This window comes from Meleagris gallopavo, chromosome 2, assembly GCF_000146605.3.
Source record: "Meleagris gallopavo isolate NT-WF06-2002-E0010 breed Aviagen turkey brand Nicholas breeding stock chromosome 2, Turkey_5.1, whole genome shotgun sequence".
NCBI lineage: Eukaryota > Metazoa > Chordata > Aves > Galliformes > Phasianidae > Meleagris > Meleagris gallopavo.
The window spans coordinates 24,211,994-24,233,839 of NC_015012.2; the positions used below are offsets into that span (position 1 = coordinate 24,211,994).

Below are 21,846 nucleotides of genomic sequence, written 5' to 3' on the forward strand. Positions count from 1 at the left end.
TGGGTTCCTTATCTAAATACAGAAAAATTAGCTTTCAGTTTTGGAAATTTCCAATGTTTGGCTTATGATCGTACTGGATCTTAGTTCCTTCTATTACTAGTAATAAAATCTTTGTAGTCAAGATTGGCAAAATGCACTATCATCTATGTATTAGAAAAGTATTATGTATTTTTCAAGCCTTTTAGCAGCTAATTAATAATTGATTTTTTTGTGCTTCTATTCAGTAGTTTTTTGTACCCTCTGTTCAGTGTTCACAAGCTGCATGTCAAGACACAAGGAAAGGTATAGCCAGGACCTAATGACAAACAAGCAGAGTCATCTGATCAGCTCTGCTCCCCAGCCAGAATAATTACCAAATACAAAGCAAAACGTATTTTAAAAAGTACTTTTTCCTTGGTAAAAATGATTTTACAAGCTGATCACATTACTGCTCCCCAAAAGATTCATCTATGAAGGAATGGTACCATGAAGTCCAGCAGGACTCATTGGTTCTCTGTTCCGCCTCCTCCCCATCTGGCCACATCCACCAGCTGTCAGGCACCACTCTGCTTGCAAATGGTATCAAACTTCATATAAACATTACAAGAAACAGTTAGTAGAAAACGCCTGAAAAGCTTCATGCAGCAGAAAGGCAAGGCAGAGATCAAAGGCACTTGATTAATTATTTAACAACTCATTTTGTACAATTAAACACTCATTGGCTGCTGCTAAATCAGCTCACTGGCCTTTCCATACACGTGTTGGTTTGTTTCCAAAGCTGGCGTGGGTGTTGCCAGATAAGCAAACAAACAAAAAACCCTAATTATGAAATGTTCCAACTAAGAATAGCTCATGAAGTTACCTGTCAGTTCGTTTAAAAACTTAACGTACGTGAGTTTCTGATATGAAATAGGTAAACACTAAATACATAGACAGTTTTCATTCACAGGTACTTTGAAAGGTGAATACATACAAAAGTCACTTTCTTACTGACTCCTTTCTAGATCTGTGACATCATTTCAAAATGGGAGCAAGCTTCTAAAGAGCAACATCCTGGGAAATGTGAGGGCACAAGGACTGTCCGCCTAACTTATAAGAACAGGTTTGTGTAGCAATTATAACATCTCTGCCTTGTCTCAGGAATTATTATATATATTTTTAATTTTTGTGGTTTCTCCACCTGAAAAATAGAGGCTGACTCAAAGCTTGCAACAAAAATAGTAAACGGGCGTAACTACAGCAATTTTAAATATACATATAGGGCTTTTTTTTGTTTTTGTTTGAACCTCACCAAAGGTGATCACAGCTGCTAAAAAGATAAAGGCAAAATTGAATTCTGAGGACTGAAATTAAGTATTTGCCCACTGGTTTAAATGTTGTTCTATGAATGTGTTTTGACACTGACATAAACATTTCACACTCAGAGCACATACTACTAATCCTCAGTGCTAAGACTGTTCCCAATCTAATTTATTTAATAACTTTGTCTTTTCTGCAGGCTTTATTTTTCAGTTCAAGCCCATGGGGAGACAGACAGGGAGAAGCTGCTGCTAGTCTATCAGACAAATGATCAAATAGTCAATGGGCTCTTCCCCGTAAACAAAGAACTAGCAATGGAACTGTCTGCTCTTCTAGCTCAGGTAATCCTTGTGCATTCGTTCAGTTCTGTAGATGGAAGCCTTAAATTAAGGAATGGTTCAGAGTTGCTCGACAGTCAAGTGACCTTCACCTTTCACACATGATAGTGCAAGAAACAGACTGGGCTGCAAGCCTGGTGTGATGTTAACTTCCGTACTAAAGTGGAAATGCTCTACTGTATGCACTGCTGTTGGCACCAGTAAGGATAAAACTACTTTTACCTCTTACACAATCAGGCCCTCTTTGATTGAATATCATACAGTAACATAGCATTTGTTCATTTGCTATTCTTTAAACAATTTCTGCAAGTTAATATACCAGATTCACTAAACATATAGACCAATTCACTAAACAACTGTTTAGTGAAAGCCTACAGGCCTTTAATTAGATGTGGTTTGCTACAATCTGTTCCACTTTAAAAAAAGATTAAACACTCAAGAGAAGATTACTGAGAAAGTTATTTGATGGTGTTACTCAAATCTAAGATGGTTTTGTAGCTGAAAATGTAGCAATCTCAGAGAGAAACTAGATGGTATTATACTCTACATTTGTATATTTTGTATTTGATATTTGCATGGTAAATATCAGATAATCAAAAATAAAATGACTTGCTTGGTTTCTGTATCAGCAAATAAAGCACCAGGTGATTATTGACAAACATTTTCATTTTTTACTTGGACAGACAGGAAAAGCTAGCTGATCGTAAACACCCCGTTGGAAAGTTACTCTGCAAGAACAATTTTTCTTTTTCCTTCGTGTTCTTTTTCTTAGGTAGAGATTGGAGATTTTGAAAGGCCTTTCTCAACACCAGCAGGGCAGGTCACGTCCCAGTCCAAGTCCAACCAAACATTAAAACAAGTTTTGGAGAGATTCTACCCTAAGAGATACAGATTTGGTTGTTCAGAGGAACAGTTAAGGTGAGATGTGTTTTGCTATTCAGATTCACTGAAAATTCAGCACCAAAATGAGGAGCTTTTGAATTGCCAGAAGGTCTCACTTCCTGTTATGTCCCGTTTTCCTAGACTGTGTTTGAAACTCACATTCTTCCTGAATTCAAGAACCCATTTCTTTGGTGCACTACAACTCTACACAGAGTACCACCATTAAGTCTGCATTCAAGTAAAAACTTTAGAACAGACATTACCAGACAGTGTTACAAAACCCAGAGATTTTGAAATTTTTATTTCTCTTATTCAGCAATTCTAATTTAAGCCTGAGCATGAGCTAAAGAACTACTGAAAGTAAATGACATGAGGGGTATATCAGAGTGTTTGCTATTCCAATGTGCAATCTCTTGCAGCCAGTCAGATTGCAGTACGGAAACTTAGCCAACTTACTAGCAGTGTATCACCTAATTTTAAATGAATAATTTGCAAGTCTGTTCAGCTGTTCAAGTAGTTCCTAAACTACAAATAGCCAGAAAGTGGAAGTCTATAGAAGGGAAAGAGTCACTCTATGCCAGTCCCTTTTCTTGTGTTCTTTTGTTAAGGGTGCAGTTTGACTTCATAGAGTCCCGGTAAAAGTGAGCTGCAAAGTAGAGCTCCCCTCTACTATGCACTCTCCTCCTCTTTTAGTGGGCTGGATCTAATAATCTTGTGGCTGCAGGGTGAGTCATTCCTGAAAGTCAGTGATTTGGAAAGGTATGCCATTTTGGAGGATGAGTTTTCTGTAAGATCATTTTATAGAATCAGCTCTCACCTTGGAGCCACAAAAAAACAGAGCCAGTGTGAATGCATCATGCATCAGAAGCACCCTGTCTGGCAGCTGAACTCAGACACGCTAGAAAAAAAAAAAAGTAACGTTAAGCTGCATCATCTTCCACATCTACACTAGCTACAGGTAAAGATAGGTGCTAAGCTGGATGGATTTTTGGAATGACAACTGGCATTGCTGTTGAGTGCTGATAAAGACAGATTGATTACCCGTAGAGACATATTAAAATCTGTGCTACACTTTTTCCCTTATGCTTCCACTGCTACGTCAATATTTAATCACAATGCTGCAGAAACAAGAAGAAACTGTCATTTTCACATGTATAAAAACATCATACAATGTTTTGGATTTAATACTGTATAAGTGGTAGTCGGTGCATTAAGTTAAATTACCATTTCAACAAATGGATTTTTTTTTGCTCATTAAACTTGTAAGGATAAGTATTTAAAATCCTTTCAGTAGCTAAACTACATATTTCATTTCATCAGACAGCTTTGTCAGCGATTGTCTACAAGATGGATGGCTCTCCGGGGGCACAGTGCTGCAGACTGCGTGCGCATTTATCTCACCATAGCCAGAAAATGGTCTTTCTTTGGTGCTAAGTTGTTTGCAGCAAAAGTAAGAAACTTCATGGAATTTGAGTGATGTTATTTTCGTGTGATTTGCAGAGTTTTTTTAGAACCTCTTGGGTTGGAAATGAGTGTGATACATGTGCTGATTTAATCTCTTCTCTAATCACTCATTTGTTATGGTGAAATTAAATAATCACAGCACTAAGTAAAACATAATACCTTCCCAATAAACTCACTGCTTGTTCTACATTATCAATCAATTTTTTCATATCTTAGTTGGAAAAAGACTTTGTTTCATATCTTTTTTTACCTGATAACTATCAGAGTATTGAAAAGCCACCATTAACTGGTTATGAAAACAGAATGTGGCAGAAATGTGAATGTCATTAAGGGCATTTAGAGCACTCCCTTCTGTGCTGGCCTCCCTCTTAAACCACTCATATCTTAATTCTATTTGTTCAAAGAACAACTGTGCTAAGTACAAGGGTTACTTCTCCCTTATGTCTTATTAGGTAATCCATATATATATATATATATATATATATACACATATATATACACACACACACATAAATATGTTTAAATTATTTATCAGCACTCTGTTCTTTGCACATACACACGTATGTGCTAGTGAACAAAATTTCACTTAAAAATAAAAACTTAAAAATAAAATTTACTGATAAGACTGTACATTTTGTTGGATGAAGCACTGAGGGAAGCTTCACGAGCGTTAGGCTGAGTTCTTAGTTCTTCCACTGGCCTACTGCATGCCTTTGTTGTTAGCTCCCAGTTAAATCTCAGTAAGACCTGTGGGTGAAGGGAGCTCTGTGTTAGCTGATCACTGACAGTGATTTACACAGTATCATTTTGAAGTAGTAATTAAGAACGTTTCTTTTTATAGCCTCTAGCAACGTCCTCACTTGAGAAGTCCTTCATATGGTTTGCTGTACACGAAGATGGCATAAGCATCCTAGATTACAGCACTATGGTAAGGGACTTTTTTTTTTTTTTAAATACTGAGCAGATAGGGAGACTATCTACTATCAGCAGAATAGTAGACAAAAGATGGCATTAGTCTTCCATGCTGTTATCTAGCCTTTCTCTTAAAGCAGAAATTCATTCCTTTCAAAAGGCTTTAATGTTATCATTAAAGTCGTACTAATAATAGAAATAAATAATGATTTCTTTGCACAGAATTTATTTTTGTTTATCAGACAGAGTTTTTATATCTTTTAATGAAATGTTAATATTTTAATCATTCAGATGTCAGGACATCTACAGTCACAGTTCTTAGAATAACATTAATTTTCTTTTCCTGAAGACTTCATTTTCCATTATAATTCATAATGCATACACTCTGCAAAGTGCTGCTACTTAAAAAGATTGTTATTTTCATTGTATTATTTTTGTTTAATAGTAGGTGATATAACCCAGTGTTATTTAATTATATCATTTTAGGCTCTGATTTTTCTTTGATTTGTGATAAAAGTTTTCACAGAAAACAACTCCTGGTAATCAGCATTAAAAAGGCAGCACCTGAGAAAATCCCTGCTTTAATTTATGTCCTGCAAAGAAATTGAACAGCATGTCGCTATTAGCAAGTACTAATATTAAATATCAGAAAATTAAAATCTCAGATTCCTAATTGTATTGATATGGGCCTTTTCATTCTGTTTCTTTGCAGTTAAAAAAAAAAAATAGTAGAACAGAAGATGAGACAGCAAGAAAGCAAAACTATACAGCAGCCGTAGAAGTATGAGTAGCATCAGAACGAGCGTTGCCTTAGACTGAAGAAAGCCCTATAAACACTAGTTTATGTACCCACAGTGCTACATACAGGATTCCTGCAGAATACTGCCTGCTTACAATGTAGGCAGTCCCTGCCCTCCATTAAAGAAATGCTGGGTTTCCAGGCAGTATCCTGACTTTCTGCAGGAAGTATCAAGGGTATCAGAAACTGTTTTTCGTAACTGAAACAGTTATTTCATGGGTGTTGTCTTACGATTAATTTCTGAGTATCTGAGGCATATTAATAGGGGTTTTAACAATAAACCAAATGCTAATTGTAGACTCAAAGGCCACTCGTGTGGTGTTGATCACTGAACAGTTAGAGCTCCAGTGGGCAAAGAGGAGGAGCTTTGATGCGTGCCCATGTGCCATCAGAGATGAGGGGAAAAAAGAAATAAAACAGAAGTTACATTAATTTGTGTTTCTGTAAACTACATCATTGTACAATAAGAAATCCTGGAGTTAATAACATTAGATGCCAAATACCCTAACTTGCCAAATACCATCTAACTTACTTAGACAATATTTCATTTTCAAATGGAATTCCTATGGAGAACTTCTCTAAGTTAGTCAAGAGTTACGTAAATTGAAGTAGACTCAAGTTGAAAACTGCTTATAGTATCTTTGATCTGGTTAGTTTGGAATAGAATTTGGATTCAGAAGAGGCAAACGACAACATTTTGAAAAATCCACATATATTGATGTTTTTGGGAGATATACTTGTCCTGATGTGTTTTTCTTGCATTCACCTGCTTATAGCTTTTGTGTTTCTTTTTTAAGCGATTAACAGTTACATACACATATAAGAGTCTGATGACTTTTGGAGGCTATCAAGATGATTTTATGTTGGTTGTTAATGATGCTCAGACAAAGGACAAAGCAACTGAAAAACTGCTTTTCGCCATGACAAAACCCAAGGTTGGTATATTACCTGGTATAGTTTTCCACCATCTGCCACTTTTCCACTTTTTCTGAAGTGAGTAATCCTTAGCCGATGTCAAAGATGAAACATTTTCTTTATTCCTAGTGTTCTCACACTGACTTTTGCCAGATATCTTTTAGAGGGAGAAACAATTAGTAATATAAGAAGCAACAGCGACAATACTGTGCTTTCGTGTCCCTTTAGATAGCGTTCCAAATTTTTCATGTAAGGACATAGAAGACTATGAAGGGCAATAAGTATATGCAGGACCTAAAAAGTAATCTGGCTGATTGAGCAGCACCACAGATCATATTTAAGAAGCTGTATTTCCATTCTGGAGTGGAATTGCAGAACGCAACATCTGAAAGATCTGTCACTTCTTTAAAATCCTTTTCAAACTTCTTCAATCCAGATTCTCTCAGTCACTGGTAAGACTGACTGTATTACAACAACAACAAAAAAGACCCTGCCTTTTGCTGTTATTCTATTTCACACTGTTCCAAATATGAATTTCACGTATGAATTTGGATAAAATCATGACTCCTCATACAAAAAGGCAGAGTAAAACATGATTTACAAGTTTCTCTCAGACTGTGCCCTTAAAAGCAAGGTCAGGTGGACTGTGAAGGAAAAATATGGTGAAGACTTCCCAGAAGTCTTCATTCCTTTAGTCTACTCTGTATCTCCAGTCCTTGAGTTCTAGATACTTTCTAGGAAAACTCAGGGAACACATCACGAAAGTTTTTTGTAAGAGCATCATCTACTGGACTTCAAAACCTCTCAGTTGAGTGAGCCATCTGTTTGAATCATTTAAGGCTGAAGAAGACAAAGTCTTCAGCGTGATGAGAATAGCGTTACATTATTGGCAAGCTGTGATAGAAGAAAGCTCCCCGTCATTAGCTTTGATGATTGATGAGGTACTTTTCCAGCTGATGGTGATTGTCACTAGCAAGAAAGTTAGCTATTTTTTCAGCAGTCAAAACACATCACTGTATTTTTCAAAGAGATTTGTATGTTCCTGTTATAGATTCTTGAGATCACTCTACTGATTGCCAGCTATATTAACAACTTTCATCAGCAAAAAGGAGCTGCTCATCACCTCTCTGCACCAGCATTACTGACACCTCAAAGTGGACAGAAGCTCAAGGAAATGGGAAGTCAGCCACTTCTCACCAACAACAGACCGACTAAATGCCCAACTTTGTTATGAAATTGTTACATATTGTCATACGACATCTCTGTTATGTGGTTTCTACACCAATAGTAAACTTTCTGATGTAAAGACATACCAACAAGCAGGTCTATAAGCAAAAGAAAGGCAGACAGGTTTACATTTACTTCAACGGTACATAGCAAGAGAAACTCTCCAATTAAAGCCCTGGCCTGAACTGGAATAAAGATGAGCCAAGTTAAGAATTCCGACTTGCTAGGGATGGCTTGTCCTTATTGGTGACAAAAATCTGTCTGTCAATAGTGTTATGGAAAGGTGGCCTTAGGAACAAGTCTATATATATTTTAGTCACTGTCTAGGTATTTTCTCAGGGAACAAACTGTCTTCAACAATTCGTCTACATTTAAAAAAAAAAGTATAGGAATTGTATAACCTTCACTATGAAAAGGACTTTGCTTTATTGAATAATATCAAATAGAATATTTTTCCATTTCTACTTCATATTTGCAATACAATCACCATGAGACAAAAAAATAACAAACTGTTTATTTTATGTAATTATTTATCCTTTAAAAACTTATAAACACATCATGTAACTATTAAACAGATCAGAAGAGTATTCTCCCAGTATACTTTTAAGCTTTTTATACAGCTATTCTATATGGCAAATCTTCATCCTGACCTGAAAAATTTCTAAATAATCCCTCTCAGCTCCAGCCTTTTGGAAAAATCTAAATTGGAAAGGCACTGGGTTTAGTATAGTTCTGTTAAACAAAATCGTCTACCTGATTTCTTCTTTAATACAGAAATAAATAATATAATCCAGACGCAAGAATGACTCAGCTCAAAACACAGGAATAACACAGAAAGACAGCTAGAATTGTTGTGCTTGGAGACATATGTGACATGTAAAGTGCCATGTCTATAATGTATATACATTGACTCGGAATAATATTTTATAAAAGGTGTACTTGTTTTTCATTTGTTTCTATACATTTTGTATTATAATACAGTGTTCTCACACACCAAAGGTAAAATGCTATATCTGCACTATTGGACTTCGGAGCACTTCCAGGTTGCCCTTTTCAGCTGCAAGCCTCAGTGCTGTGTAGGGTCAAGGATACAAAAATGACACACAATTTTAATCCCAAATCTTACGGTTTCCACGCAAAGAAACACTTCTGCAGGCTCTAAAGTAGATCAGCAGCAGAATACTCTAGTAGATAATTTAGGTCCAGGCCATAGAAAGGGTAGTCAAACATGAATCATTGAACTACATACATTTCATAATTTCCACTTCTGTTCATGCTGATAATCAAGGATGATTAAACAGTTAATTACTTTGAACTGCAGCAATTTCATAATGATGAATATCTCATGTTTGAAAAACTCCTTTGCTTTATGACATTTTAAGATTTCATATATATATATATATATATATATATATATATATATATATATATATATACACACACATATACATATACATATACAGATTGAGAAAGAGGTGGTTTTCAGCTGTTTGCTCTCAGTGGAAGGTAGGAATTATCTTCCTGAAGAAATGAAATAGAATAGATGAGAGATACAGAATGCAAAAAGAACAGAGTATTAAAGACTGGAAGGCCAAGTTGGCAGGCTGACTTGATAAATCCATTTCTTTTGAAAGCTCTCACAATCCTGCCACAAGCTAAGTCTGCAGGATTCTACCACCATTTTATGGCTCAGTGCTTTCTACTGAAAATTACAGAGAGGCAGAGTCAGCAGCCACTGTTTTGTCTTTTAGTGTTAAGCTCTTGCTACTGCAATATATTCCTAAATCAGACTTCCAGAAGCAATCCATGCTGTAGTTTCCATTTGTCTGGCAGCAATTTCCACCTCCAGCAATTACTATGACTGACTTTATTGTAAGTCATAGAATTGTTTATGTTGGAGGGGGCCTTAAAGATCATCAAGTTACAACACCCTTGCTTGGACAGGATTGCCAATCATTAAATCAGGCTGCCGAGGATCCCCAACTCTCAAGGAGTTCCTCTCCCAGCCTGTACTCATAGCTGGGATTGCCTCAATCCAAGTACAGCCAACACCTTGTAGCTGGCCATGTTAAACCTCGTTAGATTCTCACGTGTTCTCACCTCACAGGCCTGTCTGGATAGTGTCCCTTCCTTCTACTGTGCCAACTGCACTGCTCAGCTGGGTGCCATCAGCAAACTTGCAGAGGGTACACTCAATCCCACTGTATGTCACTGATAAAGATGCTGAAGAGTATTGATTCCAAGATAGATCTCTGAGGGACACCACTCATGACCAATGGCTCATGGGCTCAGAGCCATTGACAACAACTCTGACTATAAGCATCCAACCAATTCTTCATCCAATAGTCCAGCCTTCAAATCCTCTCTCCAATTTGAAGATAAAGATGCAGTGCAGGACATGTCATCCTTAATCCCATATATAGTCACGTTACCACAAATGCTGTGTAAGTTTCATGAAATAAATACACTCAGAATCTCAACGTGACCATACAACACTAAACAATGAAGTGAAGGGATGTTGATTAGCAACAGCTAATCAAGCAAACACTCCCCTGAAGTTAACTACATCCACAAAGAAAATCACACAGGTAAGCACACTTCAACAGCTTAACTTGCAGAGCAGTGCAAGTCTCTGGGGAGCTTGCTGCAAGCTACTCTAGTCCCAGACCTACTAAGAAGATACCACGCAACGTAAGTCAGCAAAACTGAGAATTTCAGGCAAAGAGTTCATCTATTCTGCCTCCCTCAGCCAGCTTGAGTCTCATGAGTGATTCACATCTCAGAATTAACCTTGAATCATCCATCAAAATAATTCACACCATGCCCCCCAATGCACAACTAAAGCTCAGGCAGGAATTAGACCTTTCTTACCTTCTAATCTTCAGCAGCAATGACACCATGTGAACCGTGAAATGAGCAGTGGCCTCTGGGATTGATGCTGAAGAACCTAGGTTGTAAAGACATATTCAGGATGAGATTAATATGTTAGCACATAGAAGGAGACTTCCCCTTCCATCACTATCTTCAAAGCAGTTTGTGCTTGCTTTGAGCTAGCACTCAGTTAAAAAATCTGTATGGGGATGTTCAGTGAATCTGAGGTCTACAACGACTGAAAGGTCAGTCAATGGTAACTATATAAAACACATTGATGTGAAAATAGCATTTGGAATACAATATGAATTTCTAAGTTCACTTTTCATTTTTTGTGTGGCAGTACTAGTAAGAAAACCACTCATTTCTAAAAACAATGCAGTCCACAAAATTAATATTTTCTTATTAATTTTTAATAGATATTTAAATTTAAAATATATATTTATCAACAAAGGAATTCTGGTAAGTATTTAGAGCTGAAATTATTTCTCAGACTATTATAGGTTTTATACGTTAGGTCCTGAAGGAAGAAAACCATCCTTGCATAAAGGAATGAATCTGTTAAACCTTTAGGTAAATACTTAACAGCCCAAATAGCTTTAGTGAGATCATTAGATTGAGTTAAAATTAACTAAGGTGATTGGTAATTCAGTGATAAAGAATTAGAAAGAAAAAGTTATTATTTTACAGTTTCTTAGGGCAGTAAAGGAAATGAAACAGAGTAAGAAGAAACTTAAAAGTACTGAAAACTCCAAATTCATTTCCAGACTAGACTTCAGCAGAGCTTATTAAGAGTAAACCCTTTACTTTGCTCTCAGCTCAGATTTGTACTGCAGCATTTTCCAGATTTGCCACCATTCTGCCGTGGAGCAAATAATTCTAAAAATACTTTGGTTTTTAGTGTTACACTCCTGCTGTTGCAGTTATGTATAACAAGATCACAGTTCCAGGAGCCATTCCCACATTAGTTTTGTTTTCTTTGGCAGGGTTTTTACCTCTTTTATCTGCCAATTGTATGTCAAGCACTAGCTTTGTAAAGCAACATATCAGAAAAGTGGAAATGAAATTTATGAAAGAAATGTGTTTAGAAAGGCATCAGGAAGACATGCTAAGGTACAACACTAAGCAGTGAAAATACAGAAGCTCCTTTAACAATACCATGGTTTCTATAGAGGTCAGCAAATGCTTTAGAAGAGTCACGTAAAAAGCAGGAAGTGAATTGAGACAAGGGAACATAATCAGGTTAAGACTTCTGGAACTGAAACTGCATGACTATGGAAGTCACAATAGAGAAACATTTTTTTAAAGAGCAAATATTACATGAGGTCTGTCTCTTGCTACATAAACGTATGTGAAAGGATGAAGCAGTTGGGATGAATTCTGAGTTAATCATTACATGTGAGGCCTATTTACTGGTTTCAATCAAAACAGTAGGTAAGAGATTGTTTAACCTTGGTTTTTCTACCTCAGCTCTCTCAAGACACAAAGCGGCTACTCAGATACAGAAGGCCAGCTCCTGTTGCTCTTTTGGATTGTGGGTCACTTCCCCTGACTGCCCAAACTCATGACTTGTCTGCACAGGTTTACCTCCTTCCTACCTCCCTTTCATAAGATGAGGTCATTCCACAGTTTTACAGCAGCTGAGTTTATTAACAGACAATGCCTAAGGCTGAAGTAAAATATTAAACTAGAAAACAACAGCCATTCTGGAGGCAGTTCTCTTCAATGTTTTTGTCAATGACTTGGATGCAGGACTTGAGGGTATACCAAGTACATATGCAGACAACTCTAAACTGTGGGGAGCTGTTGACTCCCTTGAGGGCAGAGATACCTTGCAGAGAGATCTCGAGAAATCGGAAAGCTGAGCAATCACCAACTACATGCAGTTTTCCAAGAGCAGTGCTGGATTCTGTATCTGGAATGGGGGAGCCCTGGGCATATATAGACTAGGGACTGAGAGGCTGGAGATCAGCCCTGCAGAAAGGAATCTAGGAGTTCTGCATAACAGCAAGTTGAATGCAAATCAGCAGCATGCCCCGACAACCCAAAGGGCCAACTGCTCCCTGGGATGCCACAGGCTCAGCACTGCTACCATGTGAGGGGAGGGGTTGTCCTGCTCTGCACTGCCTCACCTTGGGCACAGGGTGTGGGTTTGGATGATGCACTATAAGAAGGACATAAAGCTCTTAGAGTGTCTCTAAAGGAGGGTTGCAAAAGTTCCTGGAGGACGAGGGGTAGGAGGAGCAGCCGGATCCAGCCTAAAGGAGCTGAGGGAAGGCTCATGGCGGCTTCAGCTCCTCACAGGGAGCGGAGGGCAGCACTGAGCTCTGCTCAGGGCCCGAGGGAACGGCATGGAGCTGTATCAAGGGAGGGGCAGCTGGGGGTCAGGCACAGGGTCTGCACCAGAGGGCGGGGGGCATGGAACGGGCTGCCCAGGGCTGTGGGCACTGCCCAGAGCCAGTGGAGCTCAAGGAGCATTTGGACAATGCTTTCAGACATAGGGAGTGAATTTTGTTTGTGTGGTGCTGTGTGGAGACAGAATTTGGACTACGTCACCTTTGTGGATCTCTTCAACTCAGGATTCTGTATGGTTCTGTTAACAATTCCCAACGTTTACAGCTCGTCCGTCCCTGACCTCGGGGATGAAGCAGCGCGCCGCCTTAAAACAAGGGCTCTAACCCCCACCTGCAAACCACCCAGTGACTCCACCACCTCCACTCAGCCTGCTCTCACCGCCCGCACTCACTTCCACACAGCACTTCGCCACGCTCTGTAGCCCCGAAAACGAAGCGGCAGGAACCAGCAAGCAACCCCACGACCCAAGAAGGGGAAAAGCTCTCCTAGATCTCCCAGCCCCTAAAAAAAGGGCTGAGGGAGGGCGGGCCGGGGCACGGCTGAGAGCTGCCTCCGCCCCCTTCCGCCTCTCCCCGCGGAACTACAGCTCCCGGAGCGCCCTGCGCCGTTCCCATGGCGACGGGCAGCCGGGCCCGGGCGGACTGTGGCGATGCCCAAGGCCGGGTGAGCGGGAGGTCCGCCGGAGCTTGGTGAAGGGGCCTCGGGCCCTTCCCTGCCTCTTTCCGGGCACGGGGCCGGTGGGCGAGGAGATGGCTGTAAAAAGGCAGATTCGGTCTCTGCGGCTGTAACGTGGCGTGGGGGAAGCGGGGGAGGGGGCTACCCTTCTCCTGCCGGTTGTTCTGTTTACTCTAACGGCGCGCCCGTTCTGTTTTCCCAACCAGCGATACTCTGTGGGATATTGCTAGAGATGAAGTGGAGAAGAGAGAAAACTCCGGCGACGATGGCGAGCGCGTGGAACTTTGGGAGAAATCAGTGTTGTTTATGGGAAGCAAAAACGGGGTAATGCTGTTATCGGGTGTGTTCTTTGGGCGCAGGTTCTGTCGGGGAAGAGACCTGACAAGTGTGGCGTTCACTCAGTTCTTCTGAAAATGAGATGCTGTTAAGTTTCCCCTTGTGAAGAGCTAACTGGGAACAGACTGACTCAAGTGTATTTATACCAGCTTTGCTGTGATTACAAGCACTGGCGTCTTGCTGGGCACTGTGTCTGTATCAGGCAGATCTGAGCACACGTCATAACAGATTGCAAGGTGGTGGTTCCAGAAACAGGAGGGAGAGTGACTTTTTATGTGGGTAGAGACAAATAGGACAACGGGGAATGGTTTTAAACTAAAAGAAGGGAAATTTTTCACTGAGAGGACGACGAGGCAGTGGCACAGCTGCCAGGAGAAGCTGTGGTGCCCCATCCCTGCAGGCCAGGTTGGATGGGCGGCTGAGCTGGGGGGGTGAGCTGGGGGGCAGCCCTGATCACAGCAGGGGCTGGAAACGTGTGGGCTTCATCTCCCTTCCAACCTAAAGCATTCGGTGATTCTAGGATTCATATGACCCAGGTCATTTTACTTCTTTACTGCTACTTTACTTCACGTTGTCCTGTGAGGTTTGGTCATTAGTAACTCTGTATCTGACATCTGTTAGTATTATTTATTTTTCAGAATAGAATTTTAATTTTAGAAGGATTGGTATCTGTACAGCCTCTAACTAGCAGTTAGAACAGCAGTGTAACTTGATTCTGATAGAAAGTTGGCAGTTAGTTTTCCACCATATAGTTACAAACAATTACATGACTTTACACTTTTCAGATACCTCATAGTAGGAATATTACATCAATTAGTTTCTTTTAGTGATAAAAGCTTATGTCTTAATGACGTTACAGTAGGAGTTCTTTGTTTTTCATTTCCAGGGGAAGACCACTATCATACTGAGGTGTCTTGAGAGGTATGTGTTAAGTGTTCTTCAACTGTGGGTACCTGAAGGCTGATTGTAATAAAGGACGTTATAAGGAACAAGTTGCCAGTAAAAGAGAATTGTTTAAAATGTAGCTAACTAATAGAGGTAGTCATGTAATCTAGTTGATTGCTTGCTGGGGTTTGATAATGAGATATAAGCCTTTTTATTTTGTTACAGTGTATTTTTTAGAATTTTACGTGAATAGTTATGTTGTGTGATAATTCATGATACAAGTATACAGGTGTTGTCTTTTGTGTCCAGTTGATCGTGTACAGATTGAACTTACCTTCACTACTACATGTCATCTGACCCCTCTGGTACTTTTCTCCAATATGAATGCTTAAATGGCTGTCTCTTCAGATTGGTGCTTCTCTTTCTTCTTCATTGGCAGAAGAAAGACATTGTTGTATTAAAGTGTCTTCTTTGTATTGCTGTTTCTAAGCTAAATTCTGAACTGATTGATAAATATAACAAAAGTAGAATTAGCTTTATTTATTTAGAGTATCTTGTCAATGAAATTATTTTTCTTTGGATAGGGAAGAGATTCCAAAGCCAACGTTAGTTTTGGAATATACCTTTGGGAGAAGGGCAAGGAGACACAATGCAGTGAGTACCCAGAAAGTTGTTTTATTTATGTATGTAGTTTTGTGGTTTGTTTTACATACATATACACACACACACACACACACATACACACATACACACACACACACATATACATATACACATATACATACATATATATATATATATATATATATATATGTATATAGTAATATGAAGTTATTTTTATCCTGGAGGTTTTTACTTTATTATTTGTGGGGGAAAAAAGTTTTTTTTATTATCATTTTATTAAAAATATTTTAATCTTTAATGTATTTTTTCCTACCACTAGAATGCAGTAGCTCAAAGTCCAAAGTATAACACAAAGAAATGGGTTTCATTTATGAAATCTAACTTGTTTGTCATGTTTGAGTGATTTTATCTTCCCAAGGAGGGAAGATGCACAGGATGCATGCCTTGAACTTTGTCTTTAAAGTGTGAAATGAGTATAAACCAATGAAGATATTTACAACTTTTATGAGTTTATGAGAGACATATTCATCGTAGATGATATTAAATCATAATTAAGTTTTGGTTTATGTGTCAGCATCACTAACTTTGCTTTGCAGATTGTGCTAACAGGAATATTGAACCCATTCTGATTACTGCACAGCTCTGTCCAGCAGTAATAAGTTGCTGTAGGCAGTTGCTGTTGCTGTCACTGAAGCATGGAGTAGAAAATCTGAGAGATAAAAATCATTTGAAACTTTCTAGGGAAGCTAAGTTCCAATGTAAAGATCGATTTGAGCTGCAGTAAAGAAAAAGAAGGATGAAAAGCTGACCTATATATATATATCGTAATATTTATCATTAATCATGTTGCTTCCTGACTTCTTTACCTTAAAAGTAGTCATTCATGAGATTGTCATAGGGACAGCAGGAGTCTTTGGCATTCTATGGAATTCCTTCAACATGTTTTGTTTGGTTTTATATTTTAGAAAGCACTAATGAAATAGTATGTGTTATTGTTCTGAGTCACTTGCACGAAAACTCAGTGTATCAGAATCAACGCTTTCTCTTGGTGTTTCATGAATGCATGCATTTCTAACACAACCTATTTTGCAGCCCAAAGATATAGCTCATTTTTGGGAAATAGGTGGTGGAACCTCGTTACTGGAACTGATTCGAATACCAATCACTGTCAACAACATAAGGTAAGTGATTAATATTAAAATTTCAAACTTAATTTCAGCTGCCTGTGAAGCATAAGTAAATCTCTAGACTGCTTATTATAGAAAATTCTTTCAAAATATTAGATAACATATTTGAGATTTTTTTTGTAAAAAATCATGGTAATTCCATCAGTACTCTGCTTTGAACTTCCTTTTCATAATCCTTTCCTAATAAGACAAGTTCTTAGCAGTCTCTAAGAACAAGAGAAAGCAATAACATGAAGGAAATGGGTTGGCCTTCAGTAGATAGAACAAGAAATGCAGAAAAAGATGTAGTCTCTTTTCATGCTTGTTGAATGAACAGAAAAAGCAAGTTGGGATACAGAGAAAAAAATTGGTTCCCTACTTTTGTACGCAGGCACAGGAACTATCTCTGTGAGGAGATAGAGATAGAGTATTCTAAGGTGAAAGATGAGACAAAAAATTACAAATAAAACTGGACACTGGATTATTAGGAAGTGAAGTGAGCATCTGATAAGAACAAGGTCAGACATGAGAGATCATGTTTTGGAAAGGAACTAAAACTGTTGAATTAATTTCAAGAGAAGAGAAAATAATTCAGAATGAATACAGAGAATATAGTGAGAATAATCAGAGTGATGGTGTAGCATAGGAAGAGGAAATATTTTAAAAGTTGCATGAAGAAGTAAGAATGTGATGATCAAAGATGTATTTTACCTTTGTGTTATGATGCATTGTTGTATTTCTTTGGTAATCAGCTTTAATTTCTATTTAAAATAACAGTAATGGGAAATATATAATTTCTGTTACATACATTGCTACTGCTCTGGCTATTGAGATAATGCTGTTGTTTAGTGAGGGATAAGATGGAAGAAAAGCACTTCCAGAAACCCTGTTGCTAGACGGGCTTGGGGAAAATTCAACGGTTTTTCAGATATCTGTATGAACTTAACTGAGCTCCACCTCAGAAACTCATGAGAAGGAATCTTCTCGTGAGGACGATCTTAAGATTGTTTTATGAGAGAGCAACACTGTTCTTCAAGATCACCTGTGTAAACTTCAACATACTACTCAAAAATTCCACTGTCTCAAAGTTTTCACTAGTTTTCTCATCCATCTGTACTCAAGCAATTTTCTTACGTAAAAGTTCCATGAACTATAGTTGCACCAAGAGAATTTTCTTCACATTTTTTGCACAGCATTTGAAGGTGAAATTGGATGTTCACTTTGCTTTGTTGTATTCCTAATAACCACTGCGGTCTGGAATCCCCTTTTTCATGTCATGGTGGAACGTGGGGGGAAAAAAATGACTAAATCCAGTCAATTTGTGGTGTTTGCGATGTCCCCTTCACATTTACACTCTAATGCTTTTGGAATCTTGGGAGCCTGGTAGTTTGTAAGCATGCTTTGAGTGCTCTGACTTCTTCCATTTGTCTTTCAGAAGACTTTCTGATATACTCATTTGAGGTTCCAGATAATTGGCACATGCATCAGACAGAATGATTCTTTTAACCAGCTTTTTCTACGTAATCTGAGAAAGAAATATGAAAGTATAGACATTTTTGATACATTTGTGTTTGATAAAGATTCTGTCCGTTTACTAACATTGCTTCAGCTGGGCGTGTAGAGTTCAGAGATGACGTGCTTGTAAATTATGCCTCCAGGAAGAAAATCAGATTCATTAAAATCCCCTAAAACTTCTGCTGGAAAGTTACCAAAGTAATAGAACAAGAGTCAAAGGAGAGGTTTCTTCAGTGCTCAGGGCATACTTAAAAGCCATCTGTCTTTGCTGTCACATTCAATTCTCTTTTAGCCTTTGTATTTTCATATTTGATGCTTTCAGCATTTGTACCACAGTTATGGTAGTGAAGGAAAAGGCTGTTTGTCTCATGTACTGAGGATCTGAGCAGATAATGCCTTTTTTTAATAGGTCATTTGCAGTAGTTCTTGTATTGGATCTATCCAAACCTAATGAACTCTGGATGACTATGGAGAATCTTCTGCAGGCCACCAGAAACCACGTGAATAAAATTTTAGCCAAACTGGAAAAGACAGATCCTGAAGTAGCTGCTGAAATAAAGCAGAAGATGCAGAACAATCTACAGAGGGATCATCCAGTAAGTTACTTCTAATATTTTCTCCAAATGTCATGGGCCTTTATGCAGTTAAAGATAATGCTTTTCAAAATGATAAACAACTCTTTTAGATTTTTCTGCATGACTGAAAATCCATTTGATGTAGATGAACCTGTTCACTGGAAAATTATAGCAATTTAATAAAAATTCAATAAGAGCAGAAACAAGGAAAGAAGGTTTCTTATATCTTTTTGTTAGATATCTAATGTGATTGTTATGGCATGTTACACCTATCAAAAGAAATAGTTTTAGAGTAGCAGTTTGCTTTTTTTCCCCCCTCATCTTTTTAAAATGAAGATGAAAACTAGAATGTACAAAAGTCATCTAGCAAGAGACTAGCTGAAGGTACAAATTTAAGCAAAGAATATAGTTATAACAGCCATCAACATGACTATATACTTTGCATTTATTTAAATGTCTATCACAAACTCAATGCCTTTTGATAATCTGACAACTAATTAAATTATAAAGTTTCAGAAATGTTAACATCAGTCCTTTAAACATAATTACTAACTAAATCTCTGGAAAAGCTAAACTAGATTATGCGCAATAGAAATGAAAAATCATTGTGCATGAAACCTCTGCAAATGTTGTGTATATATAGTGGATAAATAAGTATTTAACAGTTCAAAGACTTGGCACATAAATCTAGTTACTGTAACTTCTAAAATGCTGCAATGTACTAAATACTTTTCAATTTTTGAGCTAGGTAAGCAACTTCTCCATTTTTTGAGAGAGCAAAATACGCAACGTTCAGTAGAGTTACAGTGTCTGAGTTCTGCTGGATAATAATTTCCACTTTTACTTTTTAAGAAGGTACTTCAGAAAAAGAAAATACCTACAAGCACAGTTGGCAACAAATCATGACTGCAATGTCAAGCTTTGAAAAGGGCTTATCAACTGGAAAGCTGCTAACATTTTTCAATAAGAATAAGAAAAATGTCTCTAATGATTTAGAAGACTTGTAACCCTGCAGGAAGCACAGTTACACCTTCTAAAACTTCCATTCTCTTTTCATTATCATAAACAACAGACACAAACAAAATGTTCTGATACTACTGGGCTCTCTTTAAACTTTCTATGTCATTTTGGTGGGAGGAAATATCATCATTTACAGTCAAATAACTATTTGCTCTTTTATAGCTAAGCATTTTTAAGATAATCAGGATTGCTAGGAATCTGAGATTATTAGAGTTTTTTGTATTGTGGTTTTTTTTTTTGAAGATTTGTTATATTCCATTAGACTGGATGAATGATTGTTGGCTCTGATTTTTACAGAAGAAATGTATCAAATGCAGACCTTGTTTAAATAGGGGGGATGCCAGTTTTAATATTTCTTATGTTAGTTTTTACTAGTTAAGGAATAAACACTTGGGTTGTTCATTTTTTTTCAAGTTCTCCAGTTTATATAACAAAATATATAGGAGGTTTTGCCTTGACAATGTCGGAATGCAGCAATTATTTTTCTCTCAAAGTACAGGATTTCCTGTGTTTGCAGCTTCTTGCTAATTCTCTAACTGTCATTTAGCCTGTATGTGAGGTAACCACTTCTAGAGGTTAACAGTTAGATCTGCTGCAACATATTTCTTTTCCACTCTGCTGCAACCAATGCAGTTTGACAAATTCATCTTATGAATGAGATTTGTCTCATTTCACAAAGACTACATGAAAACCTTCCAGATAACTTGAGAATTATTGTTATCTGCTTATTAAAACTTGGGCTGGATGTTAACCATCTAAGTTATGTCTACGCTTCCAGAGCTACTGTCATCCATTGGTGTCAATTTGGAGAACGTGGCATGGATTGAAGTTTATTCATTCTACTTAAGGTTCTGAAAAAAACAAACCTCGTCTCCTTTGAATTAATTTTAACTCTTTTCAGTTGTTTTAACTATTACAATCTTCTATAATTTGCTTATATTGCTTAACCATTATATCTGTTTAATAGGATTATGACTTGGTTGACCCTTTTCCAATACCCTTGGTGATTATTGGAAGCAAATATGATATATTTCATGTAAGTAATTTTTTTTAATAGTTGTGACAGCAACAACAATAAGCTACCATTTTGTTCTGCACCTTTTTTCAAAGTTTTTTTTTTTTTTTTTAACAGTCAAATGAGTAATTGCATCTTTTGGTGGGAGAGGAAAAAATGTACTGCTGGGTTCTCTCCTAGCCCAAGCAAATACATACCCACTTTCCAAGTAGCACTTGATCATGAGAAGCTAGAACAGTATGTTTGAATTTTAGCTACTGTACTGTACTTCTGCTTACTTGGATGACTACATTGATACTAGGCCATCTCAGAGTTACTTAATTTTTATTAATAAGTACCATGCATTCTTTCATTCTGAGGCTTTGTACTAAGCCCTGACCACTTTAAAAACAGTGTTCATGTAATGAACACTGAATAACAGCACAGTTCCACTGGAGTCTGTGGACGAACTGCTGCAAGCTTCAGTGGGACAGGTTTTCATCCCCTTGATCCAGGGCACGCCATCTGTATGATCTTCTGTTGAAGGAACATAAATGATATTTTTGTGCAACTTTCAAATCTTGTAGTTATTAGAATTTAAAGAGCACATAGCCAAAGGTTTACTGACAGTTACATGTTTTCACAGAAAAGGAAGAAAATACTGATTCTTCTAGAAGTCAGTGTTTCTTTGGTTTTAGAATTTCAAGAACTACGAAACAAATTAATTGGAAATTGAATACACATTCCCAATTAAAAACTTTTCTGGACTAATATATTGCCAGATTTAGGCTCCCTCTGAAAAAAAGAAACAAAGGGAAATTGTGACATTTCTTTTCAGAGTAGGCTGTTACTGATTCTGTCTTAAGATATAATTATGCTGACAGCTGAACGCCTCATATATTGCAGCCTAAGTGCATTGCAGTTTAAAGAAAAAGAGAAAAGTTCTAGCTGTAATGTTTTGGGGTTTTTTTTTGTTTCTTACATATGTTCCAATCTCTAATTTTTTTTTTTTTTT

The 21,846-nt window shown here is 37.6% G+C and overlaps 3 protein-coding genes across 15 annotated transcripts in view; 2 read left to right on the forward strand and 1 right to left on the reverse strand.

Moving 5' to 3' along the window:
- Nucleotides 1–8,764, forward strand: part of PLEKHH2 (pleckstrin homology, MyTH4 and FERM domain containing H2) — a 48,887-nt gene extending 40,123 nt beyond the window's left edge. Inside the window, exons 23-29 of the mRNA XM_031552380.1 lie at nt 984–1,081; nt 1,478–1,619; nt 2,389–2,534; nt 3,819–3,948; nt 4,804–4,890; nt 6,471–6,608; nt 7,640–8,764. Coding sequence (XP_031408240.1) covers nt 984–1,081; nt 1,478–1,619; nt 2,389–2,534; nt 3,819–3,948; nt 4,804–4,890; nt 6,471–6,608; nt 7,640–7,822 — 924 coding nt within the window. The 3' untranslated portion in view covers nt 7,823–8,764. The remainder of the gene's footprint in view (nt 1–983; nt 1,082–1,477; nt 1,620–2,388; nt 2,535–3,818; nt 3,949–4,803; nt 4,891–6,470; nt 6,609–7,639) is intronic.
- Nucleotides 1–13,517, reverse strand: part of THADA (THADA armadillo repeat containing) — a 210,189-nt gene extending 196,672 nt beyond the window's left edge. For 4 of the 10 annotated variants that reach the window (XR_002111796.2, XM_010706762.3, XM_010706761.3 and 1 more), the window contains exons 1-2: nt 13,433–13,516; nt 10,687–10,762 (exon numbers count right to left, since the gene is read on the reverse strand). The gene's annotated coding sequence lies outside the window, so the exon portion shown is untranslated. Of the gene's footprint in view, nt 1–10,686; nt 10,763–13,432 lie in introns of all 10 variants that reach the window. The other 6 variants (XR_002111797.2, XM_019612710.2, XM_019612712.2 and 3 more) reach the window with 3 other exon arrangements.
- Nucleotides 13,518–13,562: 45 nt separating this feature from the next.
- Nucleotides 13,563–21,846, forward strand: part of DYNC2LI1 (dynein cytoplasmic 2 light intermediate chain 1) — a 21,536-nt gene continuing 13,252 nt past the window's right edge. For 2 of the 4 annotated variants that reach the window (XM_031552382.1, XM_010706766.2), the window contains exons 1-7: nt 13,563–13,715; nt 13,923–14,040; nt 14,939–14,973; nt 15,522–15,591; nt 16,654–16,742; nt 18,652–18,838; nt 20,805–20,873. In XM_031552382.1, coding sequence (XP_031408242.1) covers nt 13,654–13,715; nt 13,923–14,040; nt 14,939–14,973; nt 15,522–15,591; nt 16,654–16,742; nt 18,652–18,838; nt 20,805–20,873 — 630 coding nt within the window. In that variant the 5' untranslated portion in view covers nt 13,563–13,653. Of the gene's footprint in view, nt 13,716–13,767; nt 13,826–13,922; nt 14,041–14,938; nt 14,974–15,521; nt 15,592–16,653; nt 16,743–18,651; nt 18,839–20,804; nt 20,874–21,846 lie in introns of those variants that run through there. The other 2 variants (XM_010706769.3, XM_031552381.1) reach the window with 2 other exon arrangements.